General features: G+C 36.9%; 1 protein-coding gene across 1 annotated transcript in view; it reads left to right on the plus strand.

Annotated features, from left to right (window-relative positions):
• The first annotated feature begins 5,265 nt into the window (after positions 1 to 5,265).
• The window catches only part of LOC134746316 (mucin-2), a 153,875-nt gene continuing 136,462 nt past the window's right edge, over positions 5,266 to 22,678 (plus strand). The window contains exon 1 of the mRNA XM_063680711.1: positions 5,266 to 5,521. Within this exon, the coding sequence (XP_063536781.1) occupies positions 5,477 to 5,521 (45 nt within the window). The 5' untranslated portion in view covers positions 5,266 to 5,476. The remainder of the gene's footprint in view (positions 5,522 to 22,678) is intronic.

Here is a 22,678-nt window from a genome sequence, read left to right on the forward strand (position 1 = left end):
TAACGCATATCAGTGAAAGAACATGGGTCAAAATCATAAAAATAATTAATGCAAATAAATAAATCATTTATCCATATTTAAATACATTTTATCGTATTTTTATAAATATTTATTTTTAGTTTTAAAGTGTGTCGACAGATGGCAGTGAATTTACTGGGGTTACAAAATTTACTATGACAGTACCGCTCTAGTATAAGTTACTCTATGATAGCACAGACTACGAAAGGGTTATTTAAACGTCATAATTTCATTGAAGTTTGATGTTTAATAATAACACTTGCAATCTGGCTTTCAAAATTGCTGCCAACTTAGCTTGGTCTAACTCTATATAACATTTGGATGAAAATTCCTACTATGTAACAAGTCGTGGTCAGGTTGTCAACCTAATCTCACTTCAATAAAAACCACATATGCGATTGTCTAGAAGATATGCGATTGTCTAGAAGGAGCTAGGTGCGACCGCGAGCTGCATTCCTATGCTGTTCACGAAGCATTTTCTTCGACTGTTGGTTAGATCCACAGACCGCGTATTCTAAAGACATAGCTCACATAGCATAGTCTCGCTACCCCCTCTGCCACGCATACAGAGGTATGGGATCTGTGAATGACATCTCGCTTTGTGTGGTAGGGCACAGGACAGCGGATGTCATTCCAGATCTAGAGCAGAGCCCAACTGGGGAGGTACCTCCACCTTACAGAAAACCGCAGCCAAATAACACTAGACCCTACTAATAGTGTTGTGTTCCTGCCGGTGAGTAAGGTTGCCAGAGCTCGAGGGAGAGGAGTGTTAGGGTCGGCAACGCGCATGTAACACCTCTGGAGTTGCAGGCGTACATAGGCTACGGAGACTGCTTAACATCAGGCGGGTTGTATGCTTGTTTGCCACCGACGTAGTATAAAAAAAATACGGTAGTTTTACTCGATAAATTTTCGAATTTCGAATCACGCCACCGATCCTACTTCAGTCGGCGGACCACATGTCTTTGAACGGGCCAATCACGGCACGGGACTCGCTCACTACGTCCCCCGCACCTCTGTATTTTTGGCAGCATCGGTTTCATGAAATAATTGCTCTATACGTGTTCTTTAGAAATAGGTGTTTTGTGGTTAGACCCTAGCATAACTGCACCCCGGGATTAAGTACTTAAAGATATTTAACCGTTTGGATGCCACGCCTATGACGCCTATATGTGTGCGGCGCGTCATCGTGAACCTTATCGGAATGCACGTAAAGCCTGACCAGTAATATATGATCATTGTCAAGAGGGCGCTGTTTATTCTCATGTATAGGGTGACAGTTCAGTATAGTATGAAAAAATTAGTTCCAGTGAAAATCCGCAACATGGCGCGTGATTATATATTCCTGGTCAGACTTAGATTTATGTTGGTGGCGGTACTGCGCCAAATTCCTTTTCGGCATAACCTCTTTTACATAAAAACTCATCTAAGGTGACTGCTGGCCACCGAGACAGGACACTGACATATTGACAAACTGACAACTGACTTCACAAATAAATTAATTACGGCAAGCTTCAAGTTAAGAATATTTCGTATCATTGCATATTGTATTGATTCTGCCCCGCTAACCTTTACCTATATCGACGCCCCGCCGCCGCATATCGAAGAAATGATTAAATTTAATAGGTATTCAACAACCGCTCAAGAAGATTAAGTTAGACGAGGACTACGGAAGTACGGACTAACGCGGGGTAAGTCACCTGCGAGTCCAAAATTTCTCTTTAGCTTAAACTTTAAACATCGCTGTATCGGCTCCGGCTCCTGTTATTAGTGGTGTTTCCTCAAATTTCTAAAAGTCTTTACGACAATCTTCAGTAAATGTGTATCCGTGCGCGTCATTTAAAATATCAGTTAGCCACTTTAACATTTGAGCTACCTACCTAACGACCGAATAGTTTGGTCTTTTTCTTTACCAACTACATCCCTCTTTCTGTATTTTTTTCTTAACCAGAATCATTGCTACAAATTGAGCGCCGAGGTTTGACCTCACGATCTTCCGTGTTTTCTGTCGATTTGAGAGAATATGACAATTATTTGCGCTATGACAAAGAAACGCTATCTGTCTCTTTATCACACTAATATGGAAGAGTAATAGAGACAGATAACGTTTCATCTTGACTAGGCGCCTAGACCACCTAGACGTCAGACTTAAATTGGTCGACTTGTGAACGAATTGGTTGTTGTAAACGTAAGGCCCCATTCGCACGAGAGCTTAAAAAGCGTTGCGTGTGCGACGCACCCAGCGATATCTCTTTCTCGCTCTTACTTATGGGTGCGTCACACACGCAACGCTTTTTAAGCTCTCGTGCGAATGGGGCCTAATCCTCGCAGTTTTTGCCGGTCACGCGTCAATCTAGAACACATCGAAGGCTAACTTGGTTGAGGGAATGGCCACGCGCTCTCATATGTTAGTCTAAGTAGGTAAGCTAACATAAATGTAAGTTAACAGATTTGTCGAGTTTCGTTATTATTATCTGAATGAAACTGATTCACAGGAATTGGCGTAGGCACTAAGTTTTTACGAGGGTGACTGCCCTGACCAGAGGGCCTATCGCGAAAACAGAAGTTGCAAATTGCAGTCTTCTTTCTCTTTTACTCAAATTAATGCGTAATTAGAGTGAACTTTTGGGAATTTGCGAACTTTGGTGTTCGCGGTTATAACCCTGACCCTCCAGTCCAGAGGAAAAACTAGGCCTTATTGGAATTAGTCCGGTTACCTCTCGATGTTTTCCTTCACCGAAAAGAAATGATGAATGTACATAAGTTCCAAAAAACTGATTGGTACGAGTCGGGGTTTGAACCCCTTGAAGGAGAGAATAGCCTAGAGCGGGTACGCTGTCTAAAGCAAATAGGCGCTATTTTATTGCGATATTCAGTTTAAATGTCAAATTATTTATTTTTATGTAATAATAAGACAGTACTCCTGTGAAATTCCGTACGGGCACAAGAGTTATGATATAAATAAACTATTGATGAATTTGTTAAAAGTAGGTACTTACTTTTTATTTGTTTGGGGCCTACGATGCCTTAGAAACAAATTCAGCAACATTTATTATCATACAGAACGGCTACGCACCACTCGAATTACCTCGCCCCGCGACAGCAGATTGACGGCCGTTTGCCGGCCGCTCAGTACTATTTTTAAGCAACTTACACTATGACGCATGCCGTCGTGCCGTTCACACATAGAAACGCAAGTGATTTTTGATGTATAGCGTGTCCGCCCTGCGCCTACACACTATTGACACTATAGACTTATAACATCTCATTTAGCCTATAGAACTTTAAAGCCTTGCATGACTTGCATCGCAGGAGAATGTCGCCAACAAAACAGCCTTGTCAGTCACAAGTTGTCATAAAACAACCTCACGTCTGCAAAACGTCATTGTTGCATATTTGTCTTCATGCGACCTTCCTGTTCAAATATGCCTATTGTGAAAGACTTAATTTGCTTAATTATTTCGGACCTGTGATGTCATAAGGAAATCTCTACCAGCCAACCTTAGGGCAAAGCAGTTTTTTTTTATTGAAGCGCCCGCTTATAACTTTATTTGCATTACCCGATAACGGGTACGGGTTTAAATTTGTATCATGAAAATAATATTTATTTACAATGTTTACTTCTCGTGTGTTGAAACACTCGCTAAGATCGGGATTCTATTTTAGAACCACTAGCTTTGCTCGTGGTTCAACTATAAAATCCTTTCGCTTGCTTGTGTTTCAATTCTACACTCGCGGGTAAAATACAACTTTGCAGTATAACAAATAACTATTTTTCGACCTAAACTAAAAATCAAATCACTTTATTAATATATTAATATATTTAATATGTCTGTGTCTCACGGAAGTTTTGTTATTAAAATCAAATCACTTTATTTGGGAACAACATACATACAATTACAATATACAATACCAACATGCAAAATATTTAACAGTACGGTTTTTACTCACGATTATTTTTAGTCGCTTTTTCAAGTCGTCAAAAGCGACTAAAAATAATAGTGAGTAAAAACCGTACTGATTTAGTTATTTGTTATATAAGGGTGCAAAGTTGTATTTTACCCGCGAGTGTTTCAACACACGAGAAGTAAAATACATTTGCACTCGTGTGTAACACAAAACTTTTCCCCTCACTATAGCGAGGAAAGTGCAACCTCCACAGGCGTTAGATCATCTTCATCACTGGAATCACTTATTTTTGTACGATATTATAACAGAAAACAGGAAATTCTGATTTTTACGTGAGTCGGTGAGAAGTTTGTTGACAATGTTGACATTTCTGTTCTGACGTATGAAATGTCAACTATGCGTTTTGAAATTGCATCGACTCAACTTGTGCGTTCAGAATTATATTTAATATCACTAGAAAAAATCAAACGTTTCTTATGGAAGTTTAAGGTTTATGACTTAAAATTATTAAATAAAGCTGAATTTGGTATTTTTTATTAGATTCTCAAACCATTTATTTAATGATAATTAATATCGAACGAACAATTATTATGAGCGTTTTACGTTTTGTAATCTGTCAAGCTACTTAAACACGCGCCTTCAAGGTCAAATTACTTTCCCCACTAGTGGATAAAATGCGTTTTTCCCCGCTTGTTTTAAAGGATAAAAGACGGCTTTCCGGGCTAGTGAGGGGAAAAATATTTTGAAATATGACTCACGATAGTTTAAGTGCGAATACCAACATTCATTATAAATCTACAGTAAACTAATAATTCAAATTAAAGACTATTTAGACTAGACGCCTACATATTGAGATTTGTAAAATATAAATAGTCTAATTAAGGTATGCTATTTTTACCATAATTTGACATCCCAGTAAAGTTGTTGATATTACAGCAGTTGACGTGAACAAAAGTTTAAGTTAGCAAGTTTGTGCAAAAGTGTGATCGCAACGATAAATTAACAATAGTTGTTTTTAAATAATGAGTCAGTAGGTCATACACATTATCATTTCCAATAAATCAACGGTAAAAACAATAGAAAAACAAAAAGGTGTGAAATTTTAAGTAGGTCACCACCTATTTTCGTTACGCCACCGGGAAGCGAAGACGCTCTCAAAAATTGCAACAAAAAATAATTTGGCGGAAATCGAAGTTGACGAGGATTACATCGCCTCATTCGCCTCGTTACGTAAAACTTTATGCTTAATTACAAGTCTCATACAACGTAAGGTCGTCGTAGAAAGTGAATCGGCTCGTGTGAACCGTCAAAAAAACCACCATCTTGCCAGTCTGTGGCGCGCCGTCCGCGCGAGTCGACGCTCCCGCCAAATTTGAATATCGAACAAACGCGACTTGACTTTTTAATTTTTACTTTTTATTTGGATGCGCGTTTATCGGCCAGTGTTGTTTGTGTCGATTCGTATTTAGTGTTGTGAATGATGTGATAGAAACATTTGTGCCAGAAATAGAAACGAGAAACTTTATACAGGATTTGTGAGTTTCACGTTATGGGAAATTTTGACAGGAGTAAAACCGGCACGATTTTCAAAATGGTAAGTGATTGTCCTAATTATTTTATAATATATTATATTTATAAAACTATGTAAACAAGTTTTACAATTACTACTAATGACCTCTACGGATTCCTTTTACTTCGTATCGACGTCGAGTATTTACTGAAAAACGCATAAAAAAACTTAAGTGCATTCACAGCACACCCGGTAACATTCCGAATGTGTTCCGATTACATTTTTGCACGAAATAAATACATTTACTAGATATGATCTACATCAACAAATTAACTATTTACAGTTACAGGTAGGTATTAAATATTGCGTTTACACTTGGATGCTTTAATTAAACTAAAAATAACGATCATTATGCCACTGATTACAACACCTAATAAACTTGCATAATTACTAAATACTTAGATATAAAATCGCTAACTACATATCTAGGGCTATCATTGTGCTAGTTTCCGTCCATGCTTTAGTTTTCGTCCACTTGAAGGATTAGCAAATAATATATTTCATTATTAATTTGCTACTTGCGAAATATCTTTTTTATGTAGATATAGATATATTGTTTAGACATTAAGGACTGCAATAAGTCCAAATTTGTGCAGCAATTGTAAGGATCATTATTCATTAATAGCTTATATTTTTTATCATTCTTACTTTTATTTATAATTAGCTTATAAAAGAGTATCAATTGACTCTTACTTGTCACTGGTTCCCGCCATTTTAAATTGTTATAAAAAGGCGGGTATGCGTGACAAGTGGCGAGTACTGACAAGTTATAGTGAAGACGTCTTGAAATATTTATTGTAAATTGGTTGTTATTACGTTTTTATCAAACGAATAAAGTTAAAATATTGGTACAAGAATAATTTTCATCATCAACCCGGTAATAATCCGACACAATGTAGGTTTATATTCAAATTTCGTCAAGAGGACGAAAACTAGCGCGATAACCTTATTACTTCACGAAATGTCCTGAAAAGTGTTCTACCAACACTTAATGGCCGTATCCGTTTAAAAACTATTAAAATTGTTTCATACAAAAAATTTGGATAACTTCGCTAAAGTATAAATTAATGACATAATAGTCCCTATTGGCCACATTAATAATTAATAGGTTCGTAACGAATTTTACGAAGAAAGCAGTTGAGTAACAAACTGGTTGTGACGACGAACCCGCATTTTCACCAAATTCGATTTGCAAAGATTTCTCCGCTCGTTTATGAATAAAATATTATTTGCATATTTTTACTACGGTTTATGTTATGTGTAATATAAGGAGCACTGGCGGATCTATACGCAAAATAAAATTATCAATGTTAAACCTATTTTTAGATATCAAGTCCGATTAAAAATATTAAGCCGGAGACAACAGAGTTCAACAATGTCTGTTGAACTCTGTTGTCTCCGGCTTTTTAATTTTAATTTTATTTAATGATTAATTGTATTTAATTGTTTGTAATCCTCACACCTGAGGCCTGAGGATGCCGAAGACCGGTCAAAGTGAAGATGATTGAGTAGGAAAGCGGACCCTGGCGCTAGGCCGGGAAAACGCTAGATCGAAGAAGAAGAAAATTGTTTGATATTGATTTGACATTGCTCGCAGTAGTACATAATTATACTGTCGAATCTACATCGAATCGACATTAAAGATCTAAAGTTCAAAAAGGTACCCGTTACCTATACGACATTATAAGCATTGCATAATGCTAATTTATTTAATCGATAATTAACTTTTAATGTACTATGATTTTGTTTTTCTTCTCTAAGTGATTATAATAACTACATAATAAGCAAGTAAATCGTTTTTACTTTCAATTACATATTATAATGCATAATAATACACACCTTTAAGAGTTAGCCATGGACTACAGTGGAAGCTAATATAATGTAAAATGTAGATACATAAAGATACTTTTTAAACATTATTTACCTACACAACTATTTAATAAGAAGTACACAAACGCACATTTATGACAAGGCGGTAATAAGAATAAAGTATTTACTATAGAAATATGTAGAAACCCAATTCAAAGCCAAACAAGACTTGTTTATCATAATTAAGTAATAGTTAACTTATTTAAGTAAGTAAACCAGTTAGCCAGTTACTGTAAATGTTGCGCAATTATATTAAATGATGTACAATCGTTATATTTTTTTAAGTTGTATGTAAATTTTTTTTTAATAAACATCAAAATTACAGTATCTTTTACAAAACTCACTGGCTGTTATTTGTTAGAGGTCGTTTTATTTCTATCAGGTAACTAAAAAGGTCATTATAAATTACCATTTCTAAAAAAAATTTCTGTTCCTGTTACTTAAGAAGAGCCACATTTCTATAATTTTTATTTTTTTACTTTTATTGTTTTACTACATTTCATAACCCTGAAAAAATGGCTCACATAATGTAAAAATAACCACCGCCATTTTTTTGTCTATACTTATAAAATGTTCGTCGTTCGTACCTAACGAGTATGTGAAATTGTGAATCGTACTTGCTGCAGTGCTGGTACCGCTAGAGCAGTAAGAGGCTCGTCCTTGGCTGCAGCCCGCCTCTTCGCATTCCGATGTGCATTTGTTTTGCTCCTGAGACTTACTGTCCATTGTTTTGGTCAAGCTTTACTGCAGTATGGAAATGGGTCTTGACACGTAAAAAAACAAAAACAAAAAAAACGTACAACCGAATTGAGAACCTCCTCCTTTTGAAATCTTGAAGTCGTTAAAAAAGTGGTAACTTTATGTTCCAGAAGTTCAGAGGCAGCTAACATAAAATTTTAGTAGTATTTTAATTTTCCAAGAAAAAAGTAAGAAGCTGAATCTATGTATAACTCCTGAAATAATATATTATTTGAATGTCATACTTACCTACAACGTTACTAACTACTTTTAATAACGTTATTACAGAGGGTTAGAGCCGGCGTAGCTTTATTTGACGTTCTTAAGCGCATTATAATATGCCTAATCTTTATCTTTGAATTAAGTCGAAAGTTTGAAAGTCTAGTGAATTGATACATATATATTAAGAAACTGCGAAACTATACTTCAGTCCTTCCATCTTAAAAGATTTATGAGCTTAACCTTAATGAAATAAAATTACATATCTGTTTCAATTAGAATAGAATAGAAATAGTTTATTTGGTCAAAATAAATACAATACTTTCATTGCTTACTTAGAATCAAGTTATCGCACAATGTTGCTAGTGTTTCCATGTGAAACGATTGCATTAAAATATTGGTAATAACTCGTTAATCATAACATAACATTACAATTGTTAAATAAAACTATGAAAACGGATTATATCGCGTATATTGAATTTATAATACATCCAGACGTTTCGAACCCTTTACAGCGTTCGTGGTCAACGGGTGACTGAGGAAAAATTACAAAGTGCAAAAATACCCACATACTAAAATAATGCACAATCATAGACTATAAACTTTAAGGCTGGTTGTACATGCAAAATCGGTTCATAAGGCTAGTTATACACTACAATTATTTTCAAGTAAAGATATATATATATATATATACGCGATAAAAAACTACGCCGGCTCCAACCCTACACCACCGAGAAGATTTAATTCCCTCCTAAATTGTACGAGGGTATCCCAATATGGGACCGGCAACAAACTCGGCGGGACACATCTTTTCAAAACATATTATACTCAGAATGTCCAACATCATCCAACACTAAGGTCTCACAGTCTATGTCTCGCTTGCTCCTTTATCAGATGGACTACAGGATCCCAAACTGGTGGTAGAGAAAAGCCATCTTCCCTATTAAAGTTTGGATATTTCTTAATCTCAATGGCCTCGCGCAGCATTCTGGGTATGTAACGCTTCTCCTTGGCAAGAACCAGAGGCTTATCAAACTTGATTGAGTGATTGGCTTTATCCATGACATGCTCACAGACTGCAGACCTAGGTCGACGGTGCTTGACATCAGCTATGTGTTCCTTCACCCGAGTGGAAATGCTCCGTTTCGTCTGCCCGACATATGATAGGCCACACTCACAGTCCAGCCTGTACACTACGCGATATAATCCGTTTTCATAGTTTTATTTCATGAGTAACTATCGCGGTAACCGAAGACAATATTATTACAATTGTTATTTTTTAGTCTAACTAGAGTTAGACCAAGAAAAGTCTGCAGAGATTTTGACAGCACACGCAGTGCCAGTATTATTTATACGTCATAATTTCATAGAAGTTTGACGTTTAGAATAACACCTCTACGACTTTTACATGCCTGCTTAAGTTTCTAAGCTCAGAACAAAGGCATATTTCATTTAAAAGCTAATGGGATTAGACTTGTTATGTTAAAGTGAAAAAAGTGAGTTTCATTATTCATTATATTCTCTGTTTTTGCCACGTGCTTAGTCGTCCACGTAACAAGACCCCTGGTTTCATAAAAGCAAGTAAACGTGTAAAGCTCACGGTATAATTGTCATATAATGTTTCATACAAAAGACTTCAACGCGTGGCTCAATCAACTATTCAGAGTTGAATTGGCTATTGTATAAAACTGTAACTGGCTGATGATATAATACAACAGGTTGTAATAGCAAGTAACAACAGTATTTTTGAACAGTAAATAGAGTTATTATCAAGTTAATGAAGAAGTTAGCGGATAAGGTGATTTAGCTGTAGTGTAACTGGAAATTTCTGCTACGTTACAATTGTTACAAATTCACTTATTCTTCGTAATGTTTGTTTATTTTTGCTTAACTCAATTTAATACGTGGTTTCTTATTGTGTGACTGGTTGCATCACTTACACCTTACACTAATTTGCCATATAAAGGGAAGGAGATGAAACACGAATGTTTGTGAAAATAGCGATATCAAACCACGAAGACAATGGGGTTGGCAACTGTCAAAGGTTTGCATAGATGGCGGCGCCATCATAGCTTGCCCCTTGTAAGTATTGGCTTAAAGGGCTGGCATCCAGGGCAAAAAAATCCATTAAAAAAGCAAAAATTTGACACAATTCTAGTGATTGACAGGGCAAGCTATGCTGGCGCCATCTGCTTAATACTTCGACCGGCCAACCCCATTGGCAGCATAGTAAAAATTTATTAATTTTGCTCTATATTTTGGGAGATGTTTTGTGTAAGTAGGAGAAAAAAAAAAACTCGTTTATGCTGCTCGAAATGTCATATTTTGCAAGTGAAATAGGACCTTTCTATGCTGTGGTGACCTAGCGAACTTCGTAAATGCTTCATAACGGGGCGTATGTGCAGGCTGAGTAATTAATACACACAAAAAAATATCGCAAGCGCATAGTCGTAATAGCGTTTCATAACTGCGCTCGATTCTTGCTTTTAGCAATATGCCGTATTGACTTTTTGCTAAACGAATGACAGAAACAGGTTGACTATTGAATTGTTTAGTTATTCTATTTTTGCGATAAGTTCTTATTTTTCAACGTTCAGATTTAAGAAAAAGTTCCTCCTAAGAATTATTTCACCCTTCACCCTGAGATTAACTTTAGGTACATATAGGTACAGCGTTTTATTAATCAAATAAAATTTAAATATATCAATCAGTGTTTATTATTTTCATTGGTTTCTAGTAAATAAAATAGCAGAAAACCTGTACCGCTGAGCTGCTGTCAGGCGCCCGAATTAATTAATAATGATAGTATGGCACAGCCATTTTTCGACTTTCCGAGCCTGGTTCTTTTTTGGCATGCCTTTTTATAGTGTAATATTAGTATCATCTTAAAGCTGCTTGTTTTCTTGACTTTTGTTTAATTTACTTTTACTATATACGCAAGTCGACAAAGTAATTCGGAATTAAACAAATATTTCCTAAGCGACTCGCATGCAAAATACGCCAATACTTTGTCCTACACGTAGACATTGCATAAATAAAGAATATTATTAAAAAAAACTAGATGAAAAACCTTCATGGAATGCTCCTATAATATAATGGTCACTATGGACAGCCGTAACAGTAATGAGTAGATGGATACAGTCTAAGGAAAAAACGTGCCTCGAAAATCAAGAAAATTTGATTCTCGTTCAGAGGGCGCTACTAGTTTTGGCCTACAGTCGTATAGATGGCGTTGACGGTTTCGTTTGTTATTTAACAATTTTAACGCATATCAGTGAAAGAACATGGGTCAAAATCATCAAAATAATTAATGCAAATAAAAAAAATAATTTATCTATATTTAAATACATTTTATCGTATTTTTACACATCTTCAATTTTAGTTTTAAAGTGCGTCGACAGATGGCAGTGAATTTACTGGGGTTACAAAATTTACTATGACAGTACCGCTCTAGTATAAGTTACTCTATGGTAATGAGTAATGGTGCGACGTCCGGAAATAATCCGGTTGGATAATGTCAAGGCCCAGAAGACTTTTTTGTGACTGTACTATAATCATCTCGTCAATCTTATTGCCTAAAGGCTGTATGATGGTGATGGCTGTATAATTGACCCCTGTGGTATATTTGGTTGACTATGATGAGATGTCTTCTCGACTGAAAAGCGTTTTACATTTTAAATTCGATTACCTACTCTAGAATGATCGTGATCATTTGAAGATTAGGAATTGTTTTCTTGTTCTAAAATCACTTCTTCGCCAGTTTCATCTCGCTTTCCTTTTGACAGCACAGTTACTTTCAAAGAAAGATAGATATAACTCCGTAATAGATGGATACAGTCTAAGGAAAAAACGTGCCTTGAAAATCACGAAAATTTGATTTTCAATCAGATGGCGCCACTGGCTTTGGCCTACTCTCGTATAGAGGGCGTTGACGGTTTCGTTTGTTATTTAACAATTTTAACGCATATCAGTGAAAGGACATGGGTTAAATCATACAAAAATAATTAATGCAAACAAAAAAATCATTTATCCATATTTAAATACATTTTATCGTATTTTCAATAAATCTTCATTTTTATTTTTAAAGTGTATCGATAGATGGCAGTGAATTTTTTGTGGTTACAAAATTTACTATGACAGTACCGCTCTATCTTATTATATCCTTCTTTGTATCCAAATAAAAGTTATTTACAGTAATTTCAAAGCAAATAGCCAATAATGATTGGATCGAGTACGATCGGCCTCGAGGGCGTGGCAATGTCAACAGGTTGCTCAGTGGAATGTCACCAGTTGATTTCAACACTGACTACATTATGGCTTCGACGTTGTCGCGATATGGAGATAGTCATCTATTATCCTCAATGTCAATAAAGTTGTCCAAATAAAAACCCAGCGTAAAACAAGCAATAGTTTGAAGTCAATTATGAAGGTTAAATGAGCAAATTTTCTAGAAACAATAGTTTGATCAAATTAGAATAGAGTTTCTTTTATACAGCTACCTAGTTGTGACCCGATTCGGTCAAATCAAAGAGAATAGATTGTATAGAATTATTGTCATAGTAAATTTTGTAGTCACAGTAAATTTACTGCTATCTATCGACACCGGATTACCTAAAGCTAAAAATGAAAATGTTTAAAAAAAAAAAAATATATATATATATACATATATGGAGGATAAATGTCTTTTTTTGAGATCGCCATATGACTTTGCCCATGTTCTTTCACTGATAGGTATGTGTTAAAATTGTTAAATATCAAACGTCGTCAACGCCATCTACACGAGTATAGGCTAAAGGTGTGGCGCCATCTATTCGAGTATAACTTTTTCTTGATATTCCGAGGCACGTTTTTTTCTTAGACTTATACGGAGTTAGATATACCTTTGGTCAAATGAATCCTCATTTATTTTATTTTATTTAGTGCCAAATAATAGCGTTAAGGGGCCCACTGACTACCAGTCCTACGGACGATATCGGCCTGTCAGTTGTTTGGAACTGTCAAATTTTTGTACTAACTGACAGGCCGATATCGTCCGGCGGGCTGATAGTCAGTGGGCCCCTTTAGGTATTTTTATATTTCTGTAACACGATTTAATTTAGGTAGGTATGTTAGCGTCTTGTGTCACACACAACTTTCTTTTTGCTTAGTTTTAAGTTAGTATTAGATTTACCAAAATCATTTAATTTTTCAGATACTTAAAAAACAAAACCACATTGTTTAACGTTTCGATTAAATATATTAATATAACAATATAAATATATTAAGCTAACATAAAATAGATCAAGTAATTGTTCCTTGAACATAGTTTAAAGAGCACATAGATCACGAAGTAACCTTATTTCAGTTCCACGAACATTCCGGCTTGACCTGCTGATGTCATCGATATAGATCCGCTCACGAAATTAAAAGGTACTTTGGTACTTACATTGAGTAAACGGTAGAAGCTGTGACGCACACGATATGCTTTTATAAATTTTCCAAGGACAAAATATCTGCTGTCAGATTGTAAAAAAAATCCGTTTTTGTGTTCTTATTTTAAAACAATCTGTAGAGATATCGGTTTGCTCCTTCGAGTTACTTCAACATTTGATTGTAAACGTAAACATACAAGCAACTCCATATTTACCTACTTGGCGATATAATACACATCATAAATAGTAGATATAGTTGTCGCTTTTTTTCAAAATTTATAATACAGATAAAGCGAATCCGGGTGTCATAAAAATTATAAATAAAATAAAATTGAGAAAGGTATGTTGAGATGGTTTGGACACGTGGAAAGAATGAGTGAAAGAAGGCTAACAAAGAGAGTGTATAAGGTAGAAACGGGAGTTGGAAGGGGCAGACCTCGGCGGACTTTCTCTGATCAGATCGGGGAAATCCTGAAGAAAGGCCAGGTCAAGAGCACCCTACACCGGCGAGCGTGTATGAGGAATGTTATGAAAGTGAAGGAAGCGAAAGAGGTATGTCAGGATCGTAGCAAGTGGAAATCCGTGGTCTCTGCCTACCCCTCCGGGAAATAGGCGTGATTATATGTATGTATGTATGTATAAAAATTATACTTATTTTTTTTTTATTTGGGATAATTAGATTACGAGTGGCTTGAATAATGAATACCTAGTCGAGTGTCACTTGTTTAAAATTATCGTTATCTTAACGCGCAGTGAGAAGCTGACAGTCACCTGTACCAATAATCTCACTACGCGGATAACAACGCACCTGCTTACGCACCGGCGCGCGACGCGTTTCTTATATCACCAGCAATCGCCAATTCAGATGTTTTTAACATGTCCACTGAGTGACATGCGATACTTTAAGACAAATAGCGATATCGGTCAGCATTCCTTTGATTTTTGTCCTAGTGTTAATATTAGAGAAAGCATATTCAATGGAACCTTGGAGCCGGAACTTGACTGCGACGCACCGCAAGACATTGCGGATGTGTACTTACTCGTACGCAATGACGTGTGTTTGCATTTTGCTGTCTATCAAATATTTTAAGCCCCGCCGTAGCCAAAACCTTAATTTTTAGGGTTCCGTACCCAAAGGGTAAAAACTGGACCCTATTATGAAGACTCCGCTGTCTGTCTGTCTGCTTGTCTGTCTGTCTGTCCGTCCGTCACCAGTCTGTATCTCATGAACCGTGATAGCTAGACAGTTGCAATTTTCACAGATGATGTATTTCTGTTGCCGCTATAACAACAAATACAAAAAACAGAATAAAATTAATATTTAAGTTTGGCTCCTAAACTCCTATACAACAAACGTGATTTTTTTGCAGTTTTTTGCGCAATGGTACGGAACCCTTCGTGCCCGAGTCCGACTCGCACTTGGCCGGTTTTTTCATTTTATTTTGCAACCCACAGTTGACCACGAGTGGTGTTGGCCGAGTGGATCAGACGTCCGACTTTCAGTCTGGTCAGTCCGGAGGTCGAGGGTTCAAATCCTGGCTCATTTCCATAAGTTGTTCGGAACTTATGTACAGAATAAAGGTACCACTAGCTTTTCGGTGAAGGAAATTATCGTGAGGATACCTGCGTAAATCCGTGAAGAAATTCAAAGGTATGTGTAAAGTCCCCAACCGGCAGTGGGCCAGCGTGGTGACTACAGTCCAAGCCCTCTCGCGCATGAGAGGCCTGTGTCTGTGACAAGCAGTGGGGGAGGTATTTGGCTGAATTATTTAGTTGAACACTATTAACAAATTGGAACAAGAATTTTACTTCTATACTACTCTGAACATCTGCAGATTAAAATTACAATCTTCGAATTAAAACTTAATCTGCGTCTATTCATAAAGATCTCTAGTCTCCTTAATACTTCCTTTGTAGACCAAATATTGCCTCAATAGTTAATAAATCTAGATGTGTATCAAGGAATGCAGCGTCACCCGCTCTCTCCTTGTACGGCGCGCGCGCATAGTCAGCGTGCAGCGGGAGTAGGAGCACCGTTCAACTTTATAAATCTGTCTTTGATTTTACGTTACTCGCAGGGCTTCTCGCCCTTAATTACATAATACACTAGCGACTCGCCCCGGCTGCGCACGACTTATACAAAACCTTAACTAATTATACACCTACACCTTCCTCAAGAATCACTCTATAGATGGGTGAAAACCGTATGAAAATCCGTTTAGTAGTTTCCGAGTTTATCGCGAACATACATACACACAAACAGACAGACGCGGTGGGGGACTTTATTTGATAATGTGTAGTGATATATTGATGCGAGTGCTTCCTGCCTCGCACAGCTAATCTGTGGAATAAACTATCGCTTGCGGTATTTCGACCGATACGACCTTTTAATAACCTTCAAGAAAATCTTAAATGCCGGCAACGCACTTACAACCCCTCTGGTGTTGCGGGTGTCTGGGCGACGGTTATCGCATAATATCAGGTGATTCGCCTCATCGTTTGCCTCCTATATTGTAAAAAAAAGCAATGTGATTGAAATTAAATTGCAGATTCTGAGGTCAAAATGAAAAAAACCGGCCAAGTGCGAGTCGGACTCGCGCACCGAGGGTTCCGTACTTTTTTAGTATTTGTTGTTGTAGCGGCAACAGAAATACATCATCTGTGAAAATTTCAACTGTCTAGCTATCACGGTTCATGAGATACACCCTGGTAACAGACAGACGGACAGCGGAGTCTTAGTAATAGGGTCCCGTTTTTGCCCTTTGGGTACGGAACCCTAAACAGTAGTATTAATTATTTAGGACCTTTTTTAAGTTTATTAAGTATTTTATGATTTCCAGTTCCAGTAGTGTACTGATTTTTGTCAAGGCTTTATATTTGGGTTCATTCGATGTTAGAGATTGGTGGTTGTGTTCTTCTTCCTCCTGTGAAGTCCTGTAATCTGAAATGATTCTTCCCACATCACTCACATGTAGGTAAATACTTGCAAACAGTTTTGTCACTACAGGCGAAATAAATACCTACTGATATTACCACACAATAGGCACTAAGTAAAGAAAATTCTTACTCAAGAGACGCCTCGGGCCGGGAAGTAAAGCTTAAGCAAAGATAGATATACTTATAACTCCGTAATAGATGGATACAGTCTAAGGAAAAAACGTGCCTCGAAAATCACGAAAATTTGACTCTCGATCAGATGGCGCCACTAGTTTTGGCCTACACTCGTATAGAGGGCGTTGACTGTTTCGTTTGTTATTTATAATTTTAACGCATACCAGTGAAAGAACATGGGTCAAAATCATATAAAAATAATTAATGCAAATAAAAAAATAATTTATCCATATTTAAATACATTTTAACGTATTTTTTTAAATCTTCATTTTTAGTTTTAAAGCATGTCGATAGATGGCAGTGAATTTACAGTGGTTACAAAATTTACTATGACAGTACCGCTCTATCTTATTATATCCTCTTTGGCTTAAGGCATTATGTAAAAACATTAAGCGCTGTCAAATACTTGGCTTTCTAACAAACTGGTTTAGTTATTCAAACAGGCTGTGGACATGGTTTTTACTTGCAAATATTTCACGAAATACATATATGTGAATGTATATATGAGGTTAAGTTAAGCAAGTTATTATTTGATGAAGTACCAAAAAACTAAAAAACTAAATCATTTAAATACCTATGTAATTGCGTTTACTTAGGTATAATCATTTTGTTTTAGAACTTTATAAAATGGGATGCGGACTCTACCGATAAAAATATTATTTATATTTTAATCTAAAATTTAAAATACAATTTTGTAAGTACCTAAATTTAATAGTATAAAAATTCAACTAACTTATAAAAACCCAATTATTCTGGTTAGTTAACAGCTAGGCTACTAAACAGGCAATCATCTGTGAAGAGTGATAAATTAATATTTAAATAAAACGTATTTAAGTTTTAAAAAAATGAGTGGAAATTTGTGAGTTTTGTGACTAGAGGCATTTATTACTAGGAAGGAAAAAGCTCACATTAGTAAACATAGAAATGCATTTAATATCTAAAGTGGTCTAGAAAACACCAAATGATGAATCATCATCATTGGCCACAGCATCTTTACAGATGATAGTTGCAGCGACTAGAGGTATTTGAGGAGATGTCTACAGTCTACATCGACTGCGGTGACTGTAAAGACCAATGGCTGATCGGCATTTCTTGCCGCACCGATCACAGATGTGTCTTGACTCCTGGGGTGGTCCAGCAGCTCTTCGAATTCGTTTCTGATTAAGGCGATCCAACCAGAGCTCGTCGTGCTTTGCCATGCCTTCCCACAGGTTACGACGCCACTCGGGTCTCATCTCCGCGCGTTCCTCCCAACGGTTAGTTGGAATGCTGAAGCCATTCATGTCGCGCTTACATGAATCCTTGAAGCGGAGAACGGGGCGACCAACCGGTCTCTTAGCTTCGGCAATCTGTCCGAGCATGACTTCACGTGGCAATCTGTCAGGGTCCATTCTATGAACGTGTCCCAGCCAACGGAGTCGTCTCTGTTTCAGCATAGCCGTTATGCTGTAGCAATTGGTTTTAGAAAGAACAGCTTCGTTTGTTACTCGATCCCTCCAAGTTACTCCTAATATGATTCGGAGACAACGCATGTGAAATGCGTTTAGGCGACGCTCTTGCTTGGAGTAGGTGGTCCACGTTTCTGAAGCGTACAGCAGGATGCTAAGGACACAGGCTTGATAAACGTGAACCTTAGTGGACATGGTGAGTCGGTTGTTAGTCCAAACTCGTTTAGAAAGTTTGCCGAAAGTTGTTGCAGCCCTTCCAATGCGAGTAGTTGTTGCAGAGATTTGATGTCGTGGTGGATCCGAGGTAACAGAAATGATCGACAGACTAAAGCGGTACTTGATCGAGGGCGATTGCTGTTGGTATATTGGTGCCCTGAACCATTATTACAGTTTTCTTGGTGTTCACGCTCATTGAAAAAGATCGGCATGCATGGCTAAACCTGTTAATCAGCTCTTGCAGTTCTTCTTCTGAGTTGGCGACAAGTGCAGCATCATCAGCATACAGCAGTTCCCGGGCTAACACATCATACCGCTTCCTAGTTGATTTCAGGAGGTTAATGTTGAATAGCTTCCCAAAATACATTTTCAAAAACACTATTTATTACGAGTAGATACTTGTTCTGTGGTATCGGCATTGATAGCTTTAAGATTCACTGATAAATAGAATCTCACCGTTTTATCTCCATCCGAATACTAGAACCTTGGGACGACGAAATCTGATGACATTAATCCAAAGCTCATTGTCATAAATGTTAATAACACATATCTAAACCTAACTTAATTCAGGGACCCATTATATATATCAATCGTAAACAGAGAACAGAAAAATCCGATGATATTACGCCACAAGGTCCCCCATTCGTTCCCAGTGGGTAGGAAATCTATTGTTGCATTGGAAGGCTGGCCCATGGTCGCTATTCTAATAGTAGCTTACTAGTGATATATCTGAGAGTCATTCACACAATAGAGCATACATCGAAACTTAAAATACAACCTTAACTAGACAATTATGTCATAAGACTCATAATACGACTCTTTGATTGTGAGTATTGGATATGTATTCAGTAACAAATTCGTAGCCTAAAAATTACCAACAGGATGTACGAGATTTTCTAATTATTTGGAGTACATTGGCGACTGAGTTCTCGGGTCGAATTTACAAAACTAAAATATTTAAGGTATCTATTAAATACCACTAAATTTGTCATTTAACATCGATTTTTGCTCTTTTATTAAACCATTCTCTAATGACTTGACTAAAATAAATGTATCTACATATCTTTACATGCAGATCTACGCAAACTCTATAGTTTCAGATATATCCTTATTTGAAAAAGTATTCCAGGGTAGCAGATACACAAATTAACTATTAGATTTGTTAGCATTTATTTTATTTCAGCTTCTCCAAACAAAAATTTAAGTTGAAACTCCGTAAACCATAATTACCTATTGTGCGCGAGATTTTATCCGTAGTTAAACTTTAATAACTGCATACAATTCTATATCTAATTAAGAATCGTCACATCTACATTCCCACATTCAAATAGACGGAACCGTATAACATTCTCCACTAAGTTACGCCTGTTTTTAAGGTTCGCGTCGACTATTCATTATCTAAATCGGCGCTAAGCTGTTTAAGATACCAAGTTCAACTAATTGCCCATTGTGGCTGTTCTCATCTCCTTCTCCGGATATCCTGCTCTAGCCAACATCAAAACTAGGCGGTAATTCGTCTATTGTTTTCGTGGAAGGAAATAACTTCCTGAAAAACGATCGTAAAGTACATGTGTGTTTTTTTAGGAAAAAAAAATGTAGGTTGGCGATTGTTCGCTCATTTTGTAAGTTATTTTTGTTACATCACGCGAAGGTTGAGATATAACGAATATTACTAGTAATTGCGAGAAACTTGTTTGAACAGTATATATTGTTATAAAATTTAAATTGAGTACAAAGCTAATTTATCATTAATGGTTTAGGTTTACCTAATAGGTAGCGCTGAAATTTAGTATGATAGTTTATTGACGTCCCATTATTAATAAACATTTGTACCAAACATTAGTACCAAAAAGTACCGCTCCAGAGACTACGCGGCGCGAACTCGCGAACGCGAGTGTGGAGTCGATTTCGCTGATTAGCGAACTAGACTCCACACTCGCGTTCGCGTCCCGCTCGCATGTCATGCCCCTAAGTCAGGCGGGTTTTATTTTAGTGTCACGCGGACCGTCTGTGCGGATCGCTCCGCACCGCCAAATTGTATGAGAAAGCTGTCCGCGCGGTCGGACGGTCCGCGTGACACGCGTAACACTAAAACCCGCCTTAGCGTGTATGTATAGCGTATAGACTATAGAGTTTATATCGCTCTTAATACTCATTCCTTATGAGAATCATTCGCGGTTCGTTCTCATTTCCATTTAAAGCCAAACAACCCAAACCGCATTAACCAAAGCCAAATCAAAGCTATGCCAATCGGCAACCGCGGACTAGCACACTGTCACACGTAAACCTTATTTGCAAATGCATAAAGTTCACAATTGTTCAGTGTATTAGTACCATCGTCCACAAAATTAACTGACAATTTGTATACCTTATTGAAAAGGCATTAAGGTCCATCTATGATTGGTAAAGAGTTTTGGTGTATAAGAGTATGTGGGGCGCTCAAACACGTTGCGAGACATGTAATGTTGACTTGTCTTAAGTAATGAGTGGCGCAATACGCTATGTACGTGTTTCTTTTGCCGGGATTGTTTGTTCTGTGAACTATGGCTACCTACAGACAATATAACAAGTTTTAGGGAAGAATTTTCTGTCCTTAAATCGCAATAGTTTATTAGAGACTCAAATGTCCAAACCATGTAATTTAAATTAAAAGAAAATGAGATTAGTTGTGAAAAGATAATTAGTATTTTATCGGTTGTTTCATGCTTTATTAACAAACGCAAAATTATATAATCAGTGACAGTTATTGTTACAACATGCCTTACAAAAACCATTAAATGTGATGACTTTTTACCCATTAAAGTTGAAAGTGCACTCAAACTAAAAATTATTTAAACTAATAACTCTAGAACTGTTACAATCAGTGAAAAAAAAAACAATACAACACAGGTATATAGATCAAAAATCATTGATGATTTCCCTGCACTGACTGTAGCAACTAGAGCACGATAAACAACAGTAGGACAACCACAAGCCAGTTTCCAACCGCAGTACTACGGGATTACTCGTCATTATATGTGACGTTTTCAACTAAAAGGTACCACATTGTCGCTTGTCGATAAGGTTGATATTTAATTGAAGCTATATGGAAATAGCGCCTTACTGACAAGCGACAATAAGTTCCCTTTTGGTTGAAAATGGCACATGCTCGGAAATGCTCACAAATCACTTCGTCATAGTGAAACCAGTAGAAGTCTGAGCTCTGACGAATAAATAACCTAGTTAACAGAACGCCTCTTTAACCTCTTTTCTGTGTACTTATGATAAGGATTCTGACCGAAATTTTAGTCATCTGTTTTGAATTTTTGTGGGATAAATTTTTCTGCTCACCCCTATGCAGCCCAACAGGGGTTTGCTCTCACGATTTTTGACCACCACACACATGGAAGGTTAAGTTAAAAACAAAATGCAAAAGTCACCGCTGAGGTAGAGATACGAACTACTTAAGTTGAAGTAGCGCATTGTTTCTTCACTAAATTCTATTTGGGTTGTTGATACCATTAAAATATTGTAGTACGTTCGGTGCCCCAACTTTAGTACCCACGTTGCCATACTAAATGCATAGAAAAGTGGATACTTATGTAAGGGAACCGACTGGACGCGATAATTGTAATGAAGGATAGATGGAAACATACATCGCAGTCAACTCAGTCAAGTAAAATCCCGGAGCTTAGCCAGTGTCCCCGCAAAGCCTTAAGTTTGAATCTCGCCCAAGGAATTATTCTGATTTTTACTAGTACGAAAATAAAGCTCAAGTTGTATTAGCTCAGATCAGAACCAACTACCTACAAAACCTCGTAAATATGTCTGGGCTCTTAAAGCGAACTTAATGTGAGAAGATTGCAAGCTATCCGTTGCATTGAAGTTGCAAAACGTGACGGACAGTGCTGCTGCGAGTAGCTGCTGCACTAATAATCGAACATTGTTCTATTGTAGTAACTATTTCGCGTGGCTACTTATTTAACTATCTGCAATCATATTTAGTTACTGTACAGACACCGTGATAATATTTTCGCGTACATGGATACTTTTTTTTTCTCTTCTGGAGGCCTAGCCAAGACGACAAACGTGGTTAGAAAACGCCCATCGAAACTTAAATAATGAATGGAAATGGTCATGTGACTTTTCTTAGCATCTGATCAGTCATCCCCATACACACATTCTTCATT

The sequence above is a fragment of the Cydia strobilella genome, chromosome 12, assembly GCF_947568885.1.
Source record: "Cydia strobilella chromosome 12, ilCydStro3.1, whole genome shotgun sequence".
NCBI classification, from domain to species: Eukaryota; Metazoa; Arthropoda; class Insecta; order Lepidoptera; family Tortricidae; genus Cydia; species Cydia strobilella.